The following is a 19,747-nucleotide window of genomic DNA, read 5'->3' on the forward strand; positions in this document are numbered from 1 at the left end:
CAGGAAACTCAGAAATTGATGATTTCTACAATAGTTGAGTTTGAAAGTTTTCTTGACTTTGGAAAGATGAGCTGAAAACAATCTCAACTCAAATTCAATTTATTAGCTGTTCTGGAGCTTTTGATCATATCACATGCTGAGTTTGTCTACTTGTCCTGAAAATGTAGATGTTCAAATTTCCATTTTCTTTGAGCACTTTAAGGACCTCTTGTCCATTGTTCTCATCCATCTGCTGATGAAGATCATGTCATATGATCAAAAGCTACAGAACAGCTACTAAATGGACCTTGAGTGAGGTGAGGTTGTTTTGTCCATTCTACAGTAGTTTCTTCAAACAATTATGTGTTCGTATATCACGAAATATGCTGACTTCATTAAACGTCTGGGAATGCTGGCATGATATTGCTGGAGCTAAATTTTGTATTTTTTGATAACACCTGATACAGTTTGATATAACCCACACATTAAATCCAGCAAAGGTTTCAGAGAAATAATACTTTCTACCTTTTTAAAAACAAAACTAAACAAAAAACGTATGTGTCATTATTGCCCCCATGCCCCACTCCATGACAGATGTACACAGCTGACATTAGCTTCCCACACAGTGTGGGAACACCACACAAATAATAAAACAGCTAATGCATCCAATATGAACATCTCTCATTTTAAAATCCACTCTTGATTTTTTTTCTCCCTGCTTTTATTCCCACTTGACAGCAGCATTTGTTGCATATTTTCTTCAGTGGTGGCTTAAAGTGTAACAAAGTGTGGAGAATGGTTTGGCTATGTGAGAGTCATTACATAGCGGAAGCTGCCTTTCTCACAGCATAAAAAGGATCCAACTCTTTTTGATGATTGATATCCTCTCTCTGCAGGTAGTCAGCAGTGACTCTGCCTCTTCTGTGATCTGCTGGCTGGCTGACACGGGCCAAAAGGTCAAGCAGTTCCGCCGGTGCCATGGCAACGCTGAGATCTCCACCATGGCCCTGGATGGTACGCAGACCCGGCTATTTACTGCAGGCACTGACGGAGAGGTCAAAGTAGGTGGACAGACACTTCATTGACTTGTTGTTGTTGACAAAATTAAACAGGGGTGCAGCCAGAAACAAAGCTCTGCCATTTATCCTCAGCTCCACCGAAACCCATACATTGTTCTTTGCATTTCTTCAGTGTGCTTAATGTTGTCTGCACTATATACAGTCTACACCGGCATCAGAAACTTGATGTGGTATCTCCGTTGCCACTGTAGACACGACATGTAGTTAAATTTTTGAGGAGGTGCATGTCAGTTACGGGTGGCCAAATTTTTGTACCTAAGATTGTGAAGTCTACTAGCCGCCCTACTCTGCCTCTGATTGGCTAGTACTCTTTGCCTTTGTTGGTTGGGTTGATTAGGTTTAGGCAAGAGAGTGAGATTGGTTAGGGTAAGAATATCAGGGCAAGCCAAAAGAGGCAGAGTAGGGCAGGTCATGCCTTCGCCATCCTAGGAAAAAAAAAATTGCTTGCAGGTGTAGCTCATGGATGTATTATTAGAACTGGATACCGGACCCCAAAATGGCGCCTATTCATTCCAATGAGAATTGCTCGTCTGGCACATTTGCCAATAAAGTTTTCTAGCTCTCGGGTTTACTTCCAGGGTATGCGGCCCACTGAATATGTGCAGTAGTGTTTCTCCCCCTGGATGACATTGTGATGGCGTCACAGATTTTTTTAATTGCTTTTCTCGGCTCGAGGAAAGATTTACAAATATAAAACCTCCATGGATCAATAGTTCATAATAGAAAGAGTCATTATTGACCTTGTTTGCAGTTTGAGGTGTCCTGTCAACAGTTTTACAGACGTCTTTTTTTTCAATGGTGGCCTATGGGGAAAATACTTTTTGGGCCGCAGGGGAATTTTTCGTTGCAATACCGCGAGTGGCCACTGAGAAAAAATGGCTGCAAGGCCATTTGCACTGAACGTTGGCCCTGGATGTAAACTGTGAGGTGCCGAATCGTCCAATATGGACACAATTTCTAGTGTTGGCTCACTAGCGGTGGCTCAGCCTTGCAAATGATATAGTTTTACTATAAATGCCAACATTGTAATTAAGTTTATTAAATAAAGTTTATTTATTGTTTCGAGTGTGCAGTAAGGGCATTCTCCTACATCTGCCAGGAGGGGGCACTGTAGACCTTTGTTAGCTTGTTCCCACTCCCAGCATTTACCAGCCACTAACCCTTTTTTAAATTTTTAACAGTTAAAAATAAAAAAAAACACACATTTACAGCAGCACATGTAAAATCTGAATATTTGCATCAATTTTGCAAACGTGTCAGGGGGCGGTACTGGTGTGAAGCCACAGTGGTGGCATACCAGTTTCCAGTGGCACCTGCCATTAGGAAATGCTACGTGTCAGTGGAAAACAAGCAACATACCAGCATACAAATAATCAAGATATCGGCATATGCCACTCAAACAGAAGTGGCATACAATCAGCTACTTTTTCATGTGTGTTTGGTTATGCATGTTGACACTTTGCATAATGAGTGTTTGCTCACATTTTTGTGTTTTAGAAAAAGTTATAGCTGTTATAGCTCTGTATGTACCTTCTCTAATTATGTGTGTGTGCACATGCAGTCATGTGGGTAGAATTGTGTCTTGCACAGCTTTTTATTTTCCTTTTGAGTTTCAACTTTGGTTGGTATTTCAAACATTTAAGCACTGCTTAATGACTCCAAGCTTAGTGCAATTGTTCTAAACAGATAAAAGCATTTAAATAATAATTGTAATTATGCATATTATTATCAATATAATCAACCACATCAGCTCTGTGACCCCATGAGCCCTTGTCAGAATACAGCCATGTGCAAGGAGTGTCAGGTATGCACTCACAGTGCCATTTGAAACAGCTACACAAGTCATCCTCAGCAGAAGAAGCAGGCACCCCTTGGGCCAATTAGTAACAAGATGCATCATCTCTTCAATTTTCATCAACACTGAACCCGTGGTGTAGCAGTTAGGGCCATTCAGAATTTGAAATTTTGACCTTTTAATTACAGCGTTCCCATTGGGCCAATCAGTGTTTCTTTGAAACACAGATCCAAACTGTGTCATCATGCAAAATGGGACAGACAGTGTAAAATATATACCTGAGCTGTCATATTTGATGGCTGTACAATAGGATAGTAGCTTGATAGTTTGTATCCTCACCTGGGCGGCCAAAAAATATTCTCATTTCAAAACAAAAATAAGCAGTTGGTCTTTTTTCAAAAGTGAATACAATTGTTGCTATTTCTGTTACCTCTTTCTTTTCCACGCCCTAAGAAACATGAAGATGGCGTGTTGAGTGGTGTTCTCTTTTGACATTTGGGTGTGCTTTGAAATGAAGTACATTTGGTGTTGTGATAGCACTTTGAGTGTCATTTGTGCTGTCTTTCGCAGGTGTGGGACTTCAATGGCCGCTGCCTCCACAGAATGAACGCCGGCCTGGGTCGGGCTGTGGAGATTTCACAGGTCCTGCTGCTGAAGAGGAGTATACTGGTGATTGGCTGGGAAAGGTACTGTTGATGTGTGTATTTAAGTGTGATCATTATTTATTTGCTTACTTACAGTGATAAATATTCAATACAACACAATGTGCAATACTGAAAAACTAAAATGTGTGCAAATTTAAGACCCAGGTTGATTATCAGGTGTTTTGATGCAGTTAACATCCTCATAGACTGTGTATGTTTGCACATTGTGTATGAAAGAGACTGCACCAGTCAAAGAGTCAGAGTGAGTATGAGTGTATGTGAGAAACACTGTGTGTGTGTGTGTGTGTGTTTTTTGTTTTTTTTTAAACTATCTGTCCTCTCCTGCTCCCTCTGCCTGCCAACGACTCTGAGCCAACCAGACATCTGGACTCTAACGAGTATCACTACCTATATTTGTGTGTGTGTGTGTGTGTTTCTTTGTATACCCACATCACATCTGCTCTTCATCTTCATCATCATCATTTCACACCCAGTGAGCTGAACTCAGCAGTGTGCTATCATCAAGTTATACGACTGCCTCTCTCTCTCTCTGTCTGTCTCTCTCCTCTACGCACACACACACACACTAACACACTTTCTTGCTCTCTGGGGTGTCACAGTGGTAAAGAGAACACAGACGACAGATCAGCAGCAGTAAAAAAAGAAAATCCTGCCATTATGACTTTCATCACTCACATAATTTCCAGTTTCTTCACATCCACCTAGACCACAGTTTAATCCATATAGTGCTGTGTCGCATGGCATCTAATTCAAGGCCCTATTGCCTTCTGCTGCTCATACGATCTCATGCAGGTGGAAATATCCACATCCCACTGATAGATACATATTCCTCTGTTTGAAACCATAGTGCATCATTTTGTCATTACTTGTAAAATACCTTCACAACAATAAAAGTGCAGTCTGAAAAAGATTAAAGAAGTATAACTCATTGCGGATGTGCTAAAAACCCTTCTGAGATGATGAATATGCGTGATGTCTGCTGTAGCACTGTAGTTTAAAGGGACAGTTTCGATGTTCATTACGAACACTGTCTTGATGCATAGCATGTGTAAAGCAAAGTTTGACTCTACAGCAGGGAAAATAGAATTTATATTGGAGTAATCTTACATTGTCCCAATGACGTATGACAAACTAAAATGTGTTAAAGTCACATCTCTACTGGTGATAATCTGTCTACTTTAGAAATGGTGTAAAATGTGGGAAAATTGTCCAGATTCAAATTACAGTCTCCTTATATAACCTTGTCATATACACACGTGTACTACTACTACTACTACTACTACTACTATGAAGTTAATTGGTGTGAGTGAAGAGGATGCAGAGGACAGGGGAGGATTGGGGGCACATGATTCGCTGTGGCGACCCCTGAAAGGGAACAGCCGAAAGGAAAAGAAGAAGAAGTACTACTACTACTATTAATGCTTCTACTAGTCTAGTCTATTTAAGAATTGCTCCAAAAGGGAGAAAATGCAAAATTTTCCATAAGGGTGGGAAATATGAAAGTAATTAGTCCAGATTTAAATTGAAATGTCAATTTTTAATCTAGCAATGTGCACATTGTACTACTAATATTACTACTATAACTTCTTCTACTGTTACTGCTGCTACCACTACTTGTGTTCCTACTACTAGTAATGAGGATGATGATAATAATGTATAAGACACATATTATCCAGTCCTGATTAACAAAATGTACTGTGAACTGAAGTGGAGTGAGTGTGTGTGTGTTGATGAACCAGGTTGTACATCAACATACTGTATATACTGTAAAGAAAGTCTGAGGTTTGTGTATGTTTACACCGTTCTCACTTCTCACCACCACCATCTCTCTGTGTCTCTGCAGGATGTTAACAGTTTTCCGTCTGCATTCCTTCTCGCAGTCTTTTGTTGAACCGTCAGAGTGGAAGGGAGGAGTTCAGCATCGCAGTGATGTGCTCTGTGCCGCATTCCAGCCTCCACAGACTCTGGTCACAGGTGTGTGTGTGTGTTTGTATACAAACAGTATAAATGTAAAGATGATGGTAATTTCACCCGCCTGTATTTCTGTGTGTTCTCTGTCCTTTTATAAATTACGCTTTCATGACTTAAATTAAGAATGAGGGCTCATGTAGAGGAAAGAGAGAGAAATGGGGGGAAAAAAACAAAGGCTAGAACCCCAACTTCAGTCAAATGAAAAATAACTGGGAGCAGTTATCTGCTGATTAAAGTAAGTGGTGTTGTTATCAAAGCACTCATGCTCCACATGTCTGTCTCTGCTGGAAAAAGCTCTGTGTGTGTCGGTGCACATGTGTGGGCAGAAAGAAACTTAATATATTTCAGAATTCACAATCAAAAGTACAACTGTGCTTGTGTGTGAGCCCGTATGAGTGTGTACTACAACTCAACAGTTCGTGAACACCCGGCATTTTAGCATTTTTGGTTAAATGTCAAACAATAATCATACTATAAATACAGTAAAACTGGTATAAGGGAATTGAAAATGATCTAATTAGAAACTCCCTGTATGGTTTCAATATATAGCAGGTCTGCCAGACGCTTTAAAGTCAGAGTTCTTCCCTGTGGGCCTTTTAAGCCACAGTGCTGAAACATACAGTGTTTTAGAAGTTTTTTTGGCACTTATTTTCATAAATCAGTATTTTATTCCTCAGAGGAACAACAGCTGCCCTTTTCTCTATTCTGAGCTGACATTTGCCTCCACCACAGGCCAAAACCTTGTTAGACATGTTAGAGCCTATTAATTGACAAGTTCCTAATTGAATTCTTAATTAGAGCTGTAAAGGCAGGTGAACTGGAAAGGTTAAGCAGTATATAGGATAGAAAGCACATACAGTGCTCTGCTCAGTGCTAGCATTTGTCAAGATGCAAACAAACACTTCTCATTTTACGTATTCCTAGTCTTTCTTTGTATTTTCTAATTTTAATTTCCAATCTCTCTCTGTCTGGTAATATAACCATAAACTAAGCATTACCCACAGAGAGCTTGGAGGGACAATTACTCCGACCAACACATTTCCTCTTCTGTTTTTGTCTTGTTGTTGTTGTTTTTTTCGTTTTAGTAGTAGGTTGGACCAGCAGGGGTGGGTGTTTTTGTGTCTGTATTTATTACCTCACTGAGGGTGTTCCTTTTGTAGTAGTGTTGTTGCACAAAACATTTAGAGGAAAAAAGATTATAAAAATTATACATTGCAGTAAATGATCTAGAATTACCATCAAAGTGATCATCCAACTGATCACTGCATGGATTCAATGGTATGAAATGGGAATGACTCACACATGTGAAATGAGTATAGAGTCCTAAAATCTCCCCAACACTTTTTAAAATGCAGAAGCACCTCTGGCTAATGAAAGAGCAGACGAGGAGTTTTTTCTCTTCTTTCAATCACTGTATTTTTTTTAATTCCACTTCTGAGATCGTACAATCTTTGGAACTCGTCTCCAATGTTTGTGCGCATGATTTATTTATTTATTTATTTTGACAGTTTTTATGATTATGTGGAATCCCATTTCTTGAAATACCAGCAAGATGCCTCAGCACTCATCACATTCTTATCTTTTTCTGCCTGGGGGATTGAACTAGCAATCCGTCAGTCACTGGTCCACTACTATAACCATCAAACTACAACCACTCTGCACCCAATTTTCCCCAGTATGCTCTTCAGTTTGTGAAGTTCTGTTACTTTGGCTCACGTATTGAAAGTTCAGTTTCAGTTTACTAGTCTGTGTGAGCAGAGCGCAGACACAAACTGCAGACCTTCTCTGGCCTTTTGAGACGGATCAACCTCAGAGATAAGTATAGAGAGCGATAAAGTGAGAGATGGAGGTGGAAAGGTAGATAAGAGTGGGTGTTCTCGAAGCTGGAGGGAGAAATGGTTTGGAAGGAAATGAATAGTTGGAGCTGGAACAAAAGCACAATTCAGGAGCTACTCTGAACTTGGAAACTTCTTCAAAGTTCGCTCTGCAATTTCTTTGTCGGCATGCTCAGCTCCTCTCTGCCTACTAACTCTCTTTTTTTTCCAGTCTCTAACTGACACTCCCTGTTCACTTCTGTTTATTTTTTACCTCATCTCCCTAGTTAGCCTGCTGCATTCCCCCCCCCCACACACACACACAGAACCCCTCACTGCACCCTCCACCTCCAATTTAATCCAAATGCCCAATTTAAATTATGTTTATTAGAGCTCTCTCAGTGGGAGTGAGGGGAAATGAGACATAGTACTTTCAAGCGTGTGTGTGTGTGTGTGTTTGTTGTGCGGCTGCAGGGGTGGGGGTTTGTATATGCTAGAGAGAATAAAATGATTTATGTTGGTGTGTTTGAAGGTGTGTTTATTTGCGTAGGTCTCTGAAATGTGACAGTGTGATTGCATTTTTGGGCTTAAACCAAATCACTGAATCCTTTTTGTTAAAAGTTGATGCAAGAAATTGACTAAACAAAAGCTATGATTGAATGTTTTGCAGTTCGCCAGCAGAGTGTTTGCAAGAAAATCCCCCTTTATCTGTGATTTCTTTCTGTCACTCAGCCAATCGGTTCACAATATTGATGCCTCCTGAGGTCTTGGCAACCTGTCGGATGAATGCAAATGATTTATCTCGTAGTATTTTATATTATAAGCTAAACCGCAGCACTTCACCTGATAATATCTTTGGCGTAGAGTTGATAGTTTCCTAAAGAAAGACAAAATATCAAACCAGCGTCTTGTTAATGACCACTTTGTGGGTATTAAACCTGTGACCTTGCAGTTGGAGTGGTTTTCGTTGTCAGAGGTACATCCAGATCAACTAAAGAAATTATAAAATGATGTAATTCATTCATAAATTCCTCCTGTGCTGTAATATCCTGTGCATTACTCTCTCTCCTTCTCTGGCCTTTAGGGCAAATGTGAAAAAAGGATGAATCACATTCACGCCCCAATTTTCCTACGTTTCCACACTTAGGTGTGGAGGTGGCCGTAAACTATCACTTTGTTATTTTCCACATTAACTATTTTTGCTAATTCTTTCTTCTACACATCCGTCGAGCACAAAGACAGCATCTAAAAGCAATGACACATTCGTTTCAGTTGCCAGCATATTTCTTCAGGGTTTCAGTGAGTAATGCTGTTTCACATCAAAGCATGCGTGTTGCCAAATTATGTGCTAGTGCTGCCAAGTTAAAGCAGTGGCGGCATCATGGCCACCAGTGACAAAAGTCAATTTAAAGTTCTGTTGGGCACACACATGCTCAGGACTATGTGTGTGCGCGCATGTGTGTGTACATGCATCTGTTTGTGTCTCAAGTTGAATCAAGTTGCAGCAGGAACATTTGGCCGGTGTGGGACTGAAGCCTCCTCATCCATATTCAGAGTCTTCGCTAGGTTCCGCTTGGCTTCTCACACACAGACACTGTCAAACACACACACACACACACACACACACACACACACACACACACACACACACACACACACACACCCAGAAGGTACATGTACACAGGACCCCTGTGTACCTCCTTCAGTCACAACCTCCCCCTTTTCACTATTCTCGGACTCCTCGGATCCCTTAATCCTCCTTGGCTGAACACCTTCTAAGCGACCAAAGACCAATTCATCTGAACTTTGATGGATGGCCAAAAATGTTATAGAAATGGAAATGCAAGCGTAGAAATCAGAATTCTGAATGACAGCAATGACATCTTTTTCAAGCAGAGGATGCTCTATATATAGTATAGTACTGTGTTTGTGTGTATATGTATGTATGTATGTATGTATGTATGTATATTACTGCATATTTCAAATTTCTTTGTTGACAAGTTAGTGAGTTAAAGGGGAACTCCACCAATTTTACACATGAAAGTGTGTTTACAGGTCTCACTGAGTACCACTGCTGTGAAGTCTGATGAATATCCTCAAGTGATGTCACTTGAGTCATTGTCGGTTGAGGCTGATTTAAAATGAGAGAAAATCTGGGTGTGTGGAGTTGTGAGCTTACCAGACCTCTGTAGCCTGCTCCTTATTTCTGCTGGAGGCTAGCGGCTTGAGGCTACTTTAACCAGTGCAAGCAAAACACACCCAAATCTCCAACCAAACTGTCAGCAGTCAAGTTGCATTGTGGGTAAGGTAGGTACCAGATTTTAAAACTGTGGTTTGAGTGTATTAGAGTACTTTTAAAAGTTAATGAAGGTGATGATAATAAGCTCCATTTTAAAGCTCAACTTTGTGTAGATGATGCAGATATCTACACTCTCACCCCCTTTAGCCCGCTCTGTCTCTGTCATACACACACACACACACACACACACACACACACACACACACACACACACACACACACACACACACACACACACACACACGGCATGATAAAAGTAACTTGAAATACAGAAGCTGGCCCTGGGCTGCATGAATAATGCAGGCGACCCACACTCTCATAAACTTTATACCTCCTATTGCTCACACATACACACCTCCCATAGCAAACATACTCCTCACATATCTCGTTAACGCCTGCTGTTCAACTGTTGAACCACCTGATGAGATTCCTGCCTTATATGAATAACATGTATAACACACACACACACACACACACACAAATCACTTTCTCTTGAGGTGAATGTTAAGGTTTGAGTGGTGGAACAGATGGTAGCTGGGGACAGATGTTGAGCTTTATCATCTTTAAAGTAGTTTAAAGTGGCTTGCATGAAGAGGAAAGTCAAAGTGTGTGTGTTGACAGAAAGTTTGTGTTGTTTGTTGATATTTGATATTTTGAAAATGTGACATTGTTCTGTTTCAATGGACTTAGTTAATTTGAAAGCCTGTCAGTTTTTGCAGCATATTCATCGAAGCCAAAATGCTATGTGCGATTTTAACGTGTTTATCATGCTTGCACTTTGTTTTTCGCCTCACTTCTGATGTGTGCAGGAAGCTACGACGGAGAGATTATAGTGTGGAACATCAGCACAGAAAAAGCTTTGAGGAAACTGCGGCCACATGCTGAACACAGAGAAGGCAAGAAGCAGCTAGGTCTCACTTTCACACACAGATGCAAATAAATTCAACGAACAGCACTTTATTTTGCAATTGTAAAGTAAATGTTTCTTGCTCTTCAGCCTGTGATCTGTCTCTCTTTCCTTATTTATGTACATATATTTCCTTATATCTTTCAATTGTTTGCTCAACTCTGATTTTCTAGGTCATTTCCCCAATTCTCATGTTGGTGTGAATGGCAAAGAAGACTCTGATAACTCTATTGGCATCACTAGATTGTTCTTTATACCAGGACGCGCGGCTGCAGCTACAGGTAAAAGGTGTAATCCTTATCAACGTTAGAGGATGGTTCATTTGTTAAAATAGGTTCTGTTAGATATGGGACACTGCATAATGTTTGAGTGACAATGACAGGCAACATCGCCTTAGGAGCCATCCCAAAATAAAAGCAGTGATTACAAAACAAATTCTTTTTACCCAAATAAATTCTGTATTCTGTATTTTGACCTGAGTCACACTGTTGCTGAAATCAACATGTCATCTTGCCCCAAAAATGTTGCCAGTTTTATTATAGCCATAAAACTTTCCTAACTCAGAAACCAGGTGGTGATTTTGCCTTTTTGTTTCAAGGCCAAAGCCTATTTAAACATACAGTATATTTTGCCTTTAATACATACTGTGGTTGTTATGTGAGAGCCTGCGATATGAAGAGTTACAGTTGATGAAAACTCAGTGAAGTTACTTTAGAGAGTTGAAAGAGTTCTAAATCAAAAGCCTTTTTTAAATGTCAAATACACTGCATATACAGCCTTGTTTTTGCTGTTGAAATACACAGTTGCACATACACAGACACACACACGTGCGCATTACTCACATTGTGTGTATTGTGTTTACACAAGACAAGGACAGTAAGGCTTCGGGTATCCTGTGCTAAGTTACTGTACAGTAGCTACACATCACTGATTGTTTGATGTGGTGAGTTTGTTTTCCAATTTTTAACTACTTTCCGTATGCAGTAAATCTAGCTCTGAAGTTTACTTTTCTTTCTTTCTTTCTTTATTTTAACTATGTGTTTACTTTATGTGGTTGCTTGGGTTTTTATTCCACTTTTATTTATTCTCAGTGTTATTCCTACAGTAGCTGCTGCTTCTGCTTGTTGTAGCTGTTTAGCTGCTTGGCCTTTACGCCTGCTGCTCAGACTGACTGAGCCGTCGTCTAGCAGTACAGAGCTGTTGTCAACAGAGCAGTGTATCTATGAGAGATCCGACTCATTTTCCAGCCAAAACTTTCCCTAACACCTGGTCAGCTGTGATGATGAAACCAATGCGGCGCTTTTTGACTCTGCATCTGAGCATCCGCTCTCCTGTTGAGGAAAAAGCTTTGTTGCAGAGAGTTTGACATCATTTTGGCTAAGGCACTGTCTATTTTTTGGATGTACAATCACTGCCTCTGGCTGGAGATTGGCCCCTTGATGGTCTGTGGGCGGTCAGACCTGTTTCTTCCATTGATACTGTATCTGCTCCTAACTTCCCTGCCGTGCTGTCTAAAATAAGAACATCTGTACATCATCAGTGACTGCACAGTTTTTAAGGATTTTCCGTGGTTCAGTGTTTGTGCTATTGATGCTACATATTTGCATTTTAAACTTACCCTACACATACTTCTGCAAAAGCCATGCAGTGATTATTGCTAACATGTATTTGCCTTCATTTCCATCAGGTGTTGCAGACTTGGTGTCCTGTGGAGGTTCAGGTGTGGTCAGACTCTGGAACACCATCCACAGCAGTCTGATGGGACAGTTCACAGCTCACAACAGAGACCTGGGGTCTGTTGTTATGACTGTCAGCCCCTGTGGAAAATATTTAGTCACAGCTGATAGGGAGGGAACACTCAAGACGTGGGACATTCAGGTAGGTGTTTGTTGCACACACATGCACTATATGTTGAACATCAGCTGCAGTGGACCACACTGATTCACACTGAAACTGCATGTCACCATGACATTTGTGTATACTGTATGAAGACAGAGAGAGTGATAGAGACTGGTGAACACAGAGCCAGAGGGAGGGACAGAGATCAAGAGTAGTAGACAGTGAAGAGAGAGTGAACCTCAATATTTCCATTAGATCAGGCCTGTTGTTCACTCTGAAAATGACAGCACTGTCTGTCATTTTGAAGCCCCACCAGCTTGCTAGAGTACAACCAGACCAGTCAATCATTTAGAAAATCTCCACTGGTATAGTAGCAGAAGGAGGTAATGTCCCCATCCTCTTTGGTATTTTATTTAAAATTGTAGAGGCAGTTTGAATGAATGAGAGGAGTATTGTTTGCATTTTGCTTCTCTTTTTAAAAAACAGAAATGTACAAATCACCTCCACTAGAAGAGGATGAAATGATTAAAGACTAAAGTAAAATTATCAGTAATTTCAGCCAAGTTAGCTGATTAGAGCTTCACTTCAGCATGTGAACACTTTACATACACAACACATGTCTGGTAGCTGTAGAGTTTCTGATACCTCAGAGAGGCCTTTTGACTTTTGACTCTGATTATGAAGAGTTAGATCGCGGCATTGGTATAAGGCGTAGCTGCATCACTGTCATGCTCATAATCACAGTAAAAGAACACCCTCTTGGGAATTATTGCCACAATATTCACAGCTCAACTCTCTGTCACAGTTTATAAGAGGGGATGAATTCAAATGGGTGCGTCTCATTTGGCTTCCAGTTTAATTTATGGAGATTTATGTATATATGTAGCAGAGTTGAAGCAGTTAGAAAGCTCAGTGCTCTGGTAGAAATCCTGTCCGTCGGCAAGTTTGGAGCACGCTTTGGAATCAGCTGGGTGACTAACACGATTGCACAGCGCTGTGCTCTTAGACACAGGACTTTGCAGTTCAGTACCAGGTCTCACCCATAATGCAGTAGTTTTTGGTAGTTATTTACATACTGTATTACACAACATGCCAAATAAAGTATTTGTGTTAATTACAATAAATGTACTATATGTTTTTGACAATAATATTTCTTGTAGCAAATCAGATATGGCCAAAGGTCATGTTTCAATTTTTTTCCCATCTAGATTTATTTTTTTAGTTTATTTAACCCCTCCCCCGAACAGTGATTGTGCAAACAGCTTAGCACCTGTAAATAGGCACAGTAGCTCTGTCAAGCTTTGAATTTCTATGCATGTTGAAGCTAAAGAGTTTGGAGGGTGGTGTCTTTTTTTTAATCACTTTTCCAAAACCAAAAACACAGCAGCAAAAATGTAAGAAATGGATGAAACAGTGTGTTTATCTGCTCGTAACATAAGCTATAAACGTTAGCATGCAGCCAGCTAGCTTACTACCACAGTAGTAACGCTAACGTAATGTTATCTCCAAGGCCAAGGAGACTATCATTAGCTAACGTTACATTATATTGTGTTATGGGTTACGTTAGAAAATGCCCTGTTCAGGATTGGAATGGCCACTGTGTAGTATTTCTCCACTGTGGTCCTGGATGGTATTAGAATAGGGTAACATTGGCAGCTCAGTCCTGATCTTTATTGGAATTAGGGAATTTACACTCCAGCAACCCCAGCCAAACTTATTTGTTAGTCCTAATCCTCAAAGCCTTCTCTCTTGGATATATATAATATACTAATAATAAAGCCTAACCTCTTCCTTGCCCATGTATTTTTTTTATATTGTAAGCTAAGTGTCCAAACAGGGCTTATGTCAGAATTAAATAATAGTCTGATCTTACATTTTCCTTATCATACTATAATACTAGAGCTAACTATCTCTACTCCGTAGTACAAGAACAATGCTGATCCTTTATTTCAGTCTTCTACATGGATCATCAGCTAGTGATGATGCTGACTTTTTTTCAAGGACACGTACCTTTAGCTTACTCTTTTAGCATATCGTAGCCATCAAGTGAATACTGAAGAGCCTTTTACGTTAATTAGCTAGCTAGCTACAGATAATAAAATCTACTAGCAACAGTTGTCATTTCATCCGGAAAAATCTACGGTCGCCAATAAAAATTTAAAATTAAGAATTTTGAATGGTAAATCTGCCACCAATGCTATTGTACTGGAATGTGGTGGGAGAGAAAGCTTGACAGGCACAGAAACAGTAACTGAGGAGGGCAGGTCTTAGCAGTCTTACAGCAATGTAAATTAAATGCATGTTTTTGTACATCCACAGAGAAAAATTCAGTAATCCACTGCTTTGCTCATCTGTCCCTCAGCTTTATTGTCTTGAGCCAGATGACGGAATAACCAAAGAACCTCCAAAACTACTGTGTAGTTTCCGCCCACACCTTGATCGTGTTACTCACCTGGAGATGTGTTTCCATGGCGATAGACTCCTCCTTCTCTCTGCATCATCAGACTGTAGTGTGGCCCTTAGCTACCTGCCTGGAGATACCATCGGTCTGTTTGGCCAGGTACACAAGCATACATACAGGCCATTTAAGTACACTGCAGTAGCGTTGAATTATATAACATAACCTGTATGTTTGAAATAAATTGTTTTGGATGGCAGAGATATTGTTCAACACCACACTGTCAAGGTAATGGTCTCAGATCCTCGCAGTTCAAATGTACAGCGGTGCAGGCTGGCTCTGATAAAGCCTAACCTCCCACTCTGCAGCGTGCTGGTGGGTGGTAGTATCCAGTTGACGAAATGGATGTGAAACCCTGTGTGTGTATGTGTGTGTGTGTGTGATTGTGTCAAAGGAGACCCATATTAAGTTAGCCTGTGGCGGTGTCTGCTGAATGTTGCTTCATTTCAGTTTGCCTCAGGCCCACACACAGACACACAAACACAGCCAGGCAAACACACCACATCCCAAAGAAGAACATGCATGAATAAAAGCAAACATGCATGTACATGTACATACTGTACATATTCTGTGTAGCAACACATTCAACTGAGCTGTTTAAATCTATTTGTTTGATTAGTTACTTTGAATGTTTTAAGAGGTATTATGCCACATTTCTGTTTCATTAGATACTGTTGGATTCATAGATTGTCTGTGTAATGTTTATCAGAGGTGAATTGCAAATAAAAAACTACATTCAAATTCAGCACATCAGGTTATCAAAGGATACACTGTTAATTATGAATTTGCTTTTGAGCAAGGAGAAAATACAGAGACAGTGACTCACATTAAAAAGCTTCCCACTACAGTTGATGAGAGTTCCTCAGGGAGACTGGGCTGCATGTTTATGTCCTCAAATCCACATGACCCCAGCTAATCTGCTGATTCAAAGTAGCAACCTTGCGGTCACACGGTCATCTCGCAAACCAGCACACTCACGCTGAACCCAAATATTCCTGCTGTTCTTGTCTTCACTGCTGTCCGTCATCTGTAGGAGAAGCAGTGGTGCTTGCAGAGACCTGGACCTCTGCACCCACAGCAGGAACCAGAGCGGGACCAGAGAGACCACGGAGGGCAAGAAGACACCAGACAGGGCGGGAAGAGGTCACCTCCAGCTCCCAGTGAGACGCCCCCTGACCCAGGACCCGACACCTCTGCAGAGGGTGGAAAGGTGGGGATAAAAGACGAGGGAGAGGACTGTGGGATGGAAGCAGGAGTGGTCAGAAGAAAACCTTTATCCAGGTGAACTGTCTGGTCTGGCTGTCTGGTGAAGCTGTGCAGTGTTTTTGAATCGTCCCGTAGGTATTTAAGATGGTCTGCCATGACTTTGAGTGGGATTTCAGAGGAACAACTGAAACATTTAATCCTTTATTGTAAGTTTAAAAAAGTATTTGGCAAGTCTTTCTTGATATTATTTACTCAAAACTATATTTTAAAAAACAGACATAACAGTTGCACTAAGAGAACTAGGCCATTGTCTGTCATGTAGTCATAAGAACTTGAGTCAGAAAAACGTCACTAAATTGCAGCTTTTTCCCATTTTATTTCTATGCCTCAGGACAGTGTGGTTCGTAACAATGAATAGTCATGACTGCCTTTCACAATGGCAAAGAATGAAATAGCATTTGTGATGCTCCCAGTTCTTGTATTTTTACTGATGCTTAGAGAACAGAAAGAGATCACATTTAACATTATTTTCCTGGGAATTCCTGAGTGTGCCTGATGGTTTGGAAGTGAATGCACTGTTGTACTTTAAAGGTCAGTGAAAGTCTTCACTGGGGTTCTCAAAGTCAGTCTCCCATTCAGTGCCAATGGAGAAGCTTCAGGCTGGTACATAGGCTTGACACCATACATTAGAGGTTTTGATTCTCTGGTTTTCTTGACTTGTGATATGTTCATGTCACAGATACTGAATGAATACTGTGAATGAATGATGTGTGAACTCAGACATTTTATAATCATTAAACTAAGCCTTTAATATCTTGTGTGTGGACTGTATTTATTGATCCTGTGGTTGTATTTGCAGTCACTCACCCAAAAGTGGGCAGTTTACTGGACAGGAGCTACCAGGAGAGACAGGGTTAATGAGTAATTGACACCAAACTAGGATACAAAATAGCACCCAGCCTCTGACAGTTTTGTGGTCCATTTGTCTTCATGCAGTCTTGCAGTTTTGGTTCCTTGCTTCATTGACTTTTTGGTTATGTATACAAATTTTTGGCACAAAACACTTTTTTCACAAACACTTTACTGTCATTTGATGTATTTGTTGTCCAAACGGGATGTGAAGGGATCATTTAAAGAAGTATTTTTGTACTTCATTTTTCAGCACTTTCAAAGGAATCGAAGTATTGCAAAGTAAAGATTATTGCTTTTTTCATAAGAAAATAACAAATTTGGATATTTTACAGTAGCCTTCATGTCAGTACAGAAGTGTCTAACAACATGGAAAATTAGCAAACAAGATCGAAAAGGCACTTTAAAATGAATACTGTCTTAAAACAACTCCCCTAGAAAAACGAGGGACAGCTCAGTTTCTGGGACCTCACTAAAATGAAGATAGACAGCAAAGTGATCCCAGCTCTGTCTGCCATATCTGCTACTGGTGCTTTGTGGATCTGACTTTATATACACACACACACACACACACACACACGCAACACATCAGACTTGACAAAGCCTATACGGAATCCAGCTGGTGTAGGCTCTTGTATCCTCAGATGCCTTACTCCATAAAGACTTGAGTAATTACTTTGAGCATGAAAGTTCAGGCTTGAACTTTGGGAACAGTGTGATAATGATAATCTGACTTTTAAGATTACATTTTCTTTGCCATACATTGAGTAACTAAAGCTTGTGGAGAATCAAGACTAAGAGTCTACAGCCATGCTAGTGGCTCTGTGAGACTGTACTTAGGCACAGTGGTGCTTTCAGCAGCTAAATGCTAACGTCAGCATGCTAACATGCTCACAATGACAATGCTAACAGGCTGATATTTAGCAGGTATAATGTTTACCATGTTCACCATCTTAGTTTAGTGTGTCAACATGCTAACATTTGCTAATTAACACAAAGCGCAAAGTACAGCTGAGGCTGATGGGAATGTGACGTTTGGTCATAAACCAAAGTACTGGACAAATTGAAATTTTGACCTCTGTACTCAGATCTGTACACATCAACTCTACATCTTTTCTTTTCTTCAGAACCAGATATTTAAGGGTTCAGGCTCGCACTAATACATTTTTACACACACAACATAAAGACGGAAAGGGAGAGCTGTAAAAATCCAGTTAGTACATTTATTAGTCCTTAATAATGGTGTCTGTGAGAGACAATGAATGATGTTAAGCAGTTAATAAAGGTCAATCAAAGATGTTTGCCCTCAAAGCAGTTTCCCTTTTTATTGGCTGAGGCAGTTATATATGGTAATATGTAATATTTAGCTGTAATGAGATGTAAAATTAGGCTGAAGGGAATGAGAAGAAAACCTTTATTTAATCCTTATGATTATAACCTAAGCCCACAAGTAATCATTACATGACCATAAAAATGTAAGCAATCAAAAGAATTATGTAATATTAATCTACAGTTTAGAAGGATAATGAAAATGGTGGAGAAGAGAGAATTTAAGTGTCTAAGTAAGCCCAAGGGCAAGTCAAATGACAAAGTACTCACAAATTTAAAAAGAACTAACTTCTGGCTAACTTCTGAAATGCTTGGAACATGTGAACTGAAGAGAAAGTACTCACCAGGACTCTACAGGGGGAATCAGTACTGACTCTGTGAATCTGTTTTTGTGTGTGTGTGTGTGTGTGTGTGTGAGAGAGAGAGAGAGCGACAGAGAGTGTGTGTGTACTGTACTGAGCTCATCAGAAAAGTTTGTGTGGTTGATTTGGTGGAAGGACCAATTGGCAAGTCTACACTGGGCTGCCAGCCAGCTACTGGGCATGAGGTGAGGATAGGGAATGGCCTCACTCCATCACCAGCTGAGTGTGTGAGTGTGTGTGTGTCTAAATCGCCTCAGTCCATCACAGCAGCCATTTACCGGTGAGTGAGAGCGTCAGGTCTGTTCCGCTCCCTCCATCACTGTGTGTGTGTGTGTTTGTGAGCAATACAGGAGTCATGGATATTGATGGGTTTGGGCACTCAGTCTAATCTCTGCGGCAACACAAAGTACTCGGGTATCCACAGGAGAAATAAGACACGCTGCCCTGCGAGACACACACACACACACACACACACACACACACACACACACAAACACACACAAACACTCACTCACTCAGAGGAAAGTGCAGGATTTATTCTTTGTGGTTTTACACAGCCATAAAGATCACTTGAAATTATAACAAACTAGATTAAAAAAGTGAATATTGGAAACAAGTCTAATAACCAAATGAGTCTGTGAAATTTAGATGTCGTTAAATTTAACACTAGCTTTTACACACAACACACACACACACACACAATGTGGAGGCGGAAAAGCAATTACAAGCAGGCAGGTTGATTTTGATTTTAATTGGAGCCCTTGCTGTGAGCTCCACCTGTTATCGTTGACAGCCAACAAACATAAATGTGGAGTTGTCAGTCCTGCAAAACTCTTTCACTCAGTTTAATCGAAATTCCTGCGGCCTAATCATCAGTTCCTCCTCCAAGTTCTTGTAATTAATTGGTTGAACAGTTTTAGTACAAGGTGGTGATTGGCAGTATTTAGCTAAATGTTTTTTATTAGGAATACGATTTTTGCAGAAGTTATTTTGCAGCCCAGACTTTGAAGAAACTTAACATGGAATCTGATTTCCACTCAGTCCTACACAGTGTCTTGCTTTCTTCTGTATCCGCCTCTACCTCCTTTTCATAATGCCTGTGCCAGCCTCTGGGCTTATCCTAACCTTATTTTCA

The 19,747-nt window shown here is 40.4% G+C and overlaps 1 protein-coding gene across 3 annotated transcripts in view; it reads left to right on the plus strand.

Annotated features, from left to right (window-relative positions):
- Positions 1–16,825, plus strand: part of LOC122879537 (WD repeat-containing protein 49-like) — a 29,194-nt gene extending 12,369 nt beyond the window's left edge. For 2 of the 3 annotated variants that reach the window (XM_044203754.1, XM_044203755.1), the window contains 8 exons: positions 876–1,040; positions 3,424–3,539; positions 5,362–5,492; positions 10,412–10,498; positions 10,683–10,790; positions 12,197–12,387; positions 14,711–14,908; positions 15,840–16,825. In XM_044203754.1, the coding sequence (XP_044059689.1) occupies positions 876–1,040; positions 3,424–3,539; positions 5,362–5,492; positions 10,412–10,498; positions 10,683–10,790; positions 12,197–12,387; positions 14,711–14,908; positions 15,840–16,091 (1,248 nt within the window). In that variant the 3' untranslated portion in view covers positions 16,092–16,825. The remainder of the gene's footprint in view (positions 1–875; positions 1,041–3,423; positions 3,540–5,361; positions 5,493–10,411; positions 10,499–10,682; positions 10,791–12,196; positions 12,388–14,710; positions 14,909–15,839) is intronic. The other variant, XM_044203756.1, reaches the window with a different exon arrangement.
- The last annotated feature ends 2,922 nt before the right edge of the window (positions 16,826–19,747 follow it).

Source organism: Siniperca chuatsi, linkage group LG7 (genome assembly GCF_020085105.1).
Source record: "Siniperca chuatsi isolate FFG_IHB_CAS linkage group LG7, ASM2008510v1, whole genome shotgun sequence".
NCBI lineage: Eukaryota > Metazoa > Chordata > Actinopteri > Centrarchiformes > Sinipercidae > Siniperca > Siniperca chuatsi.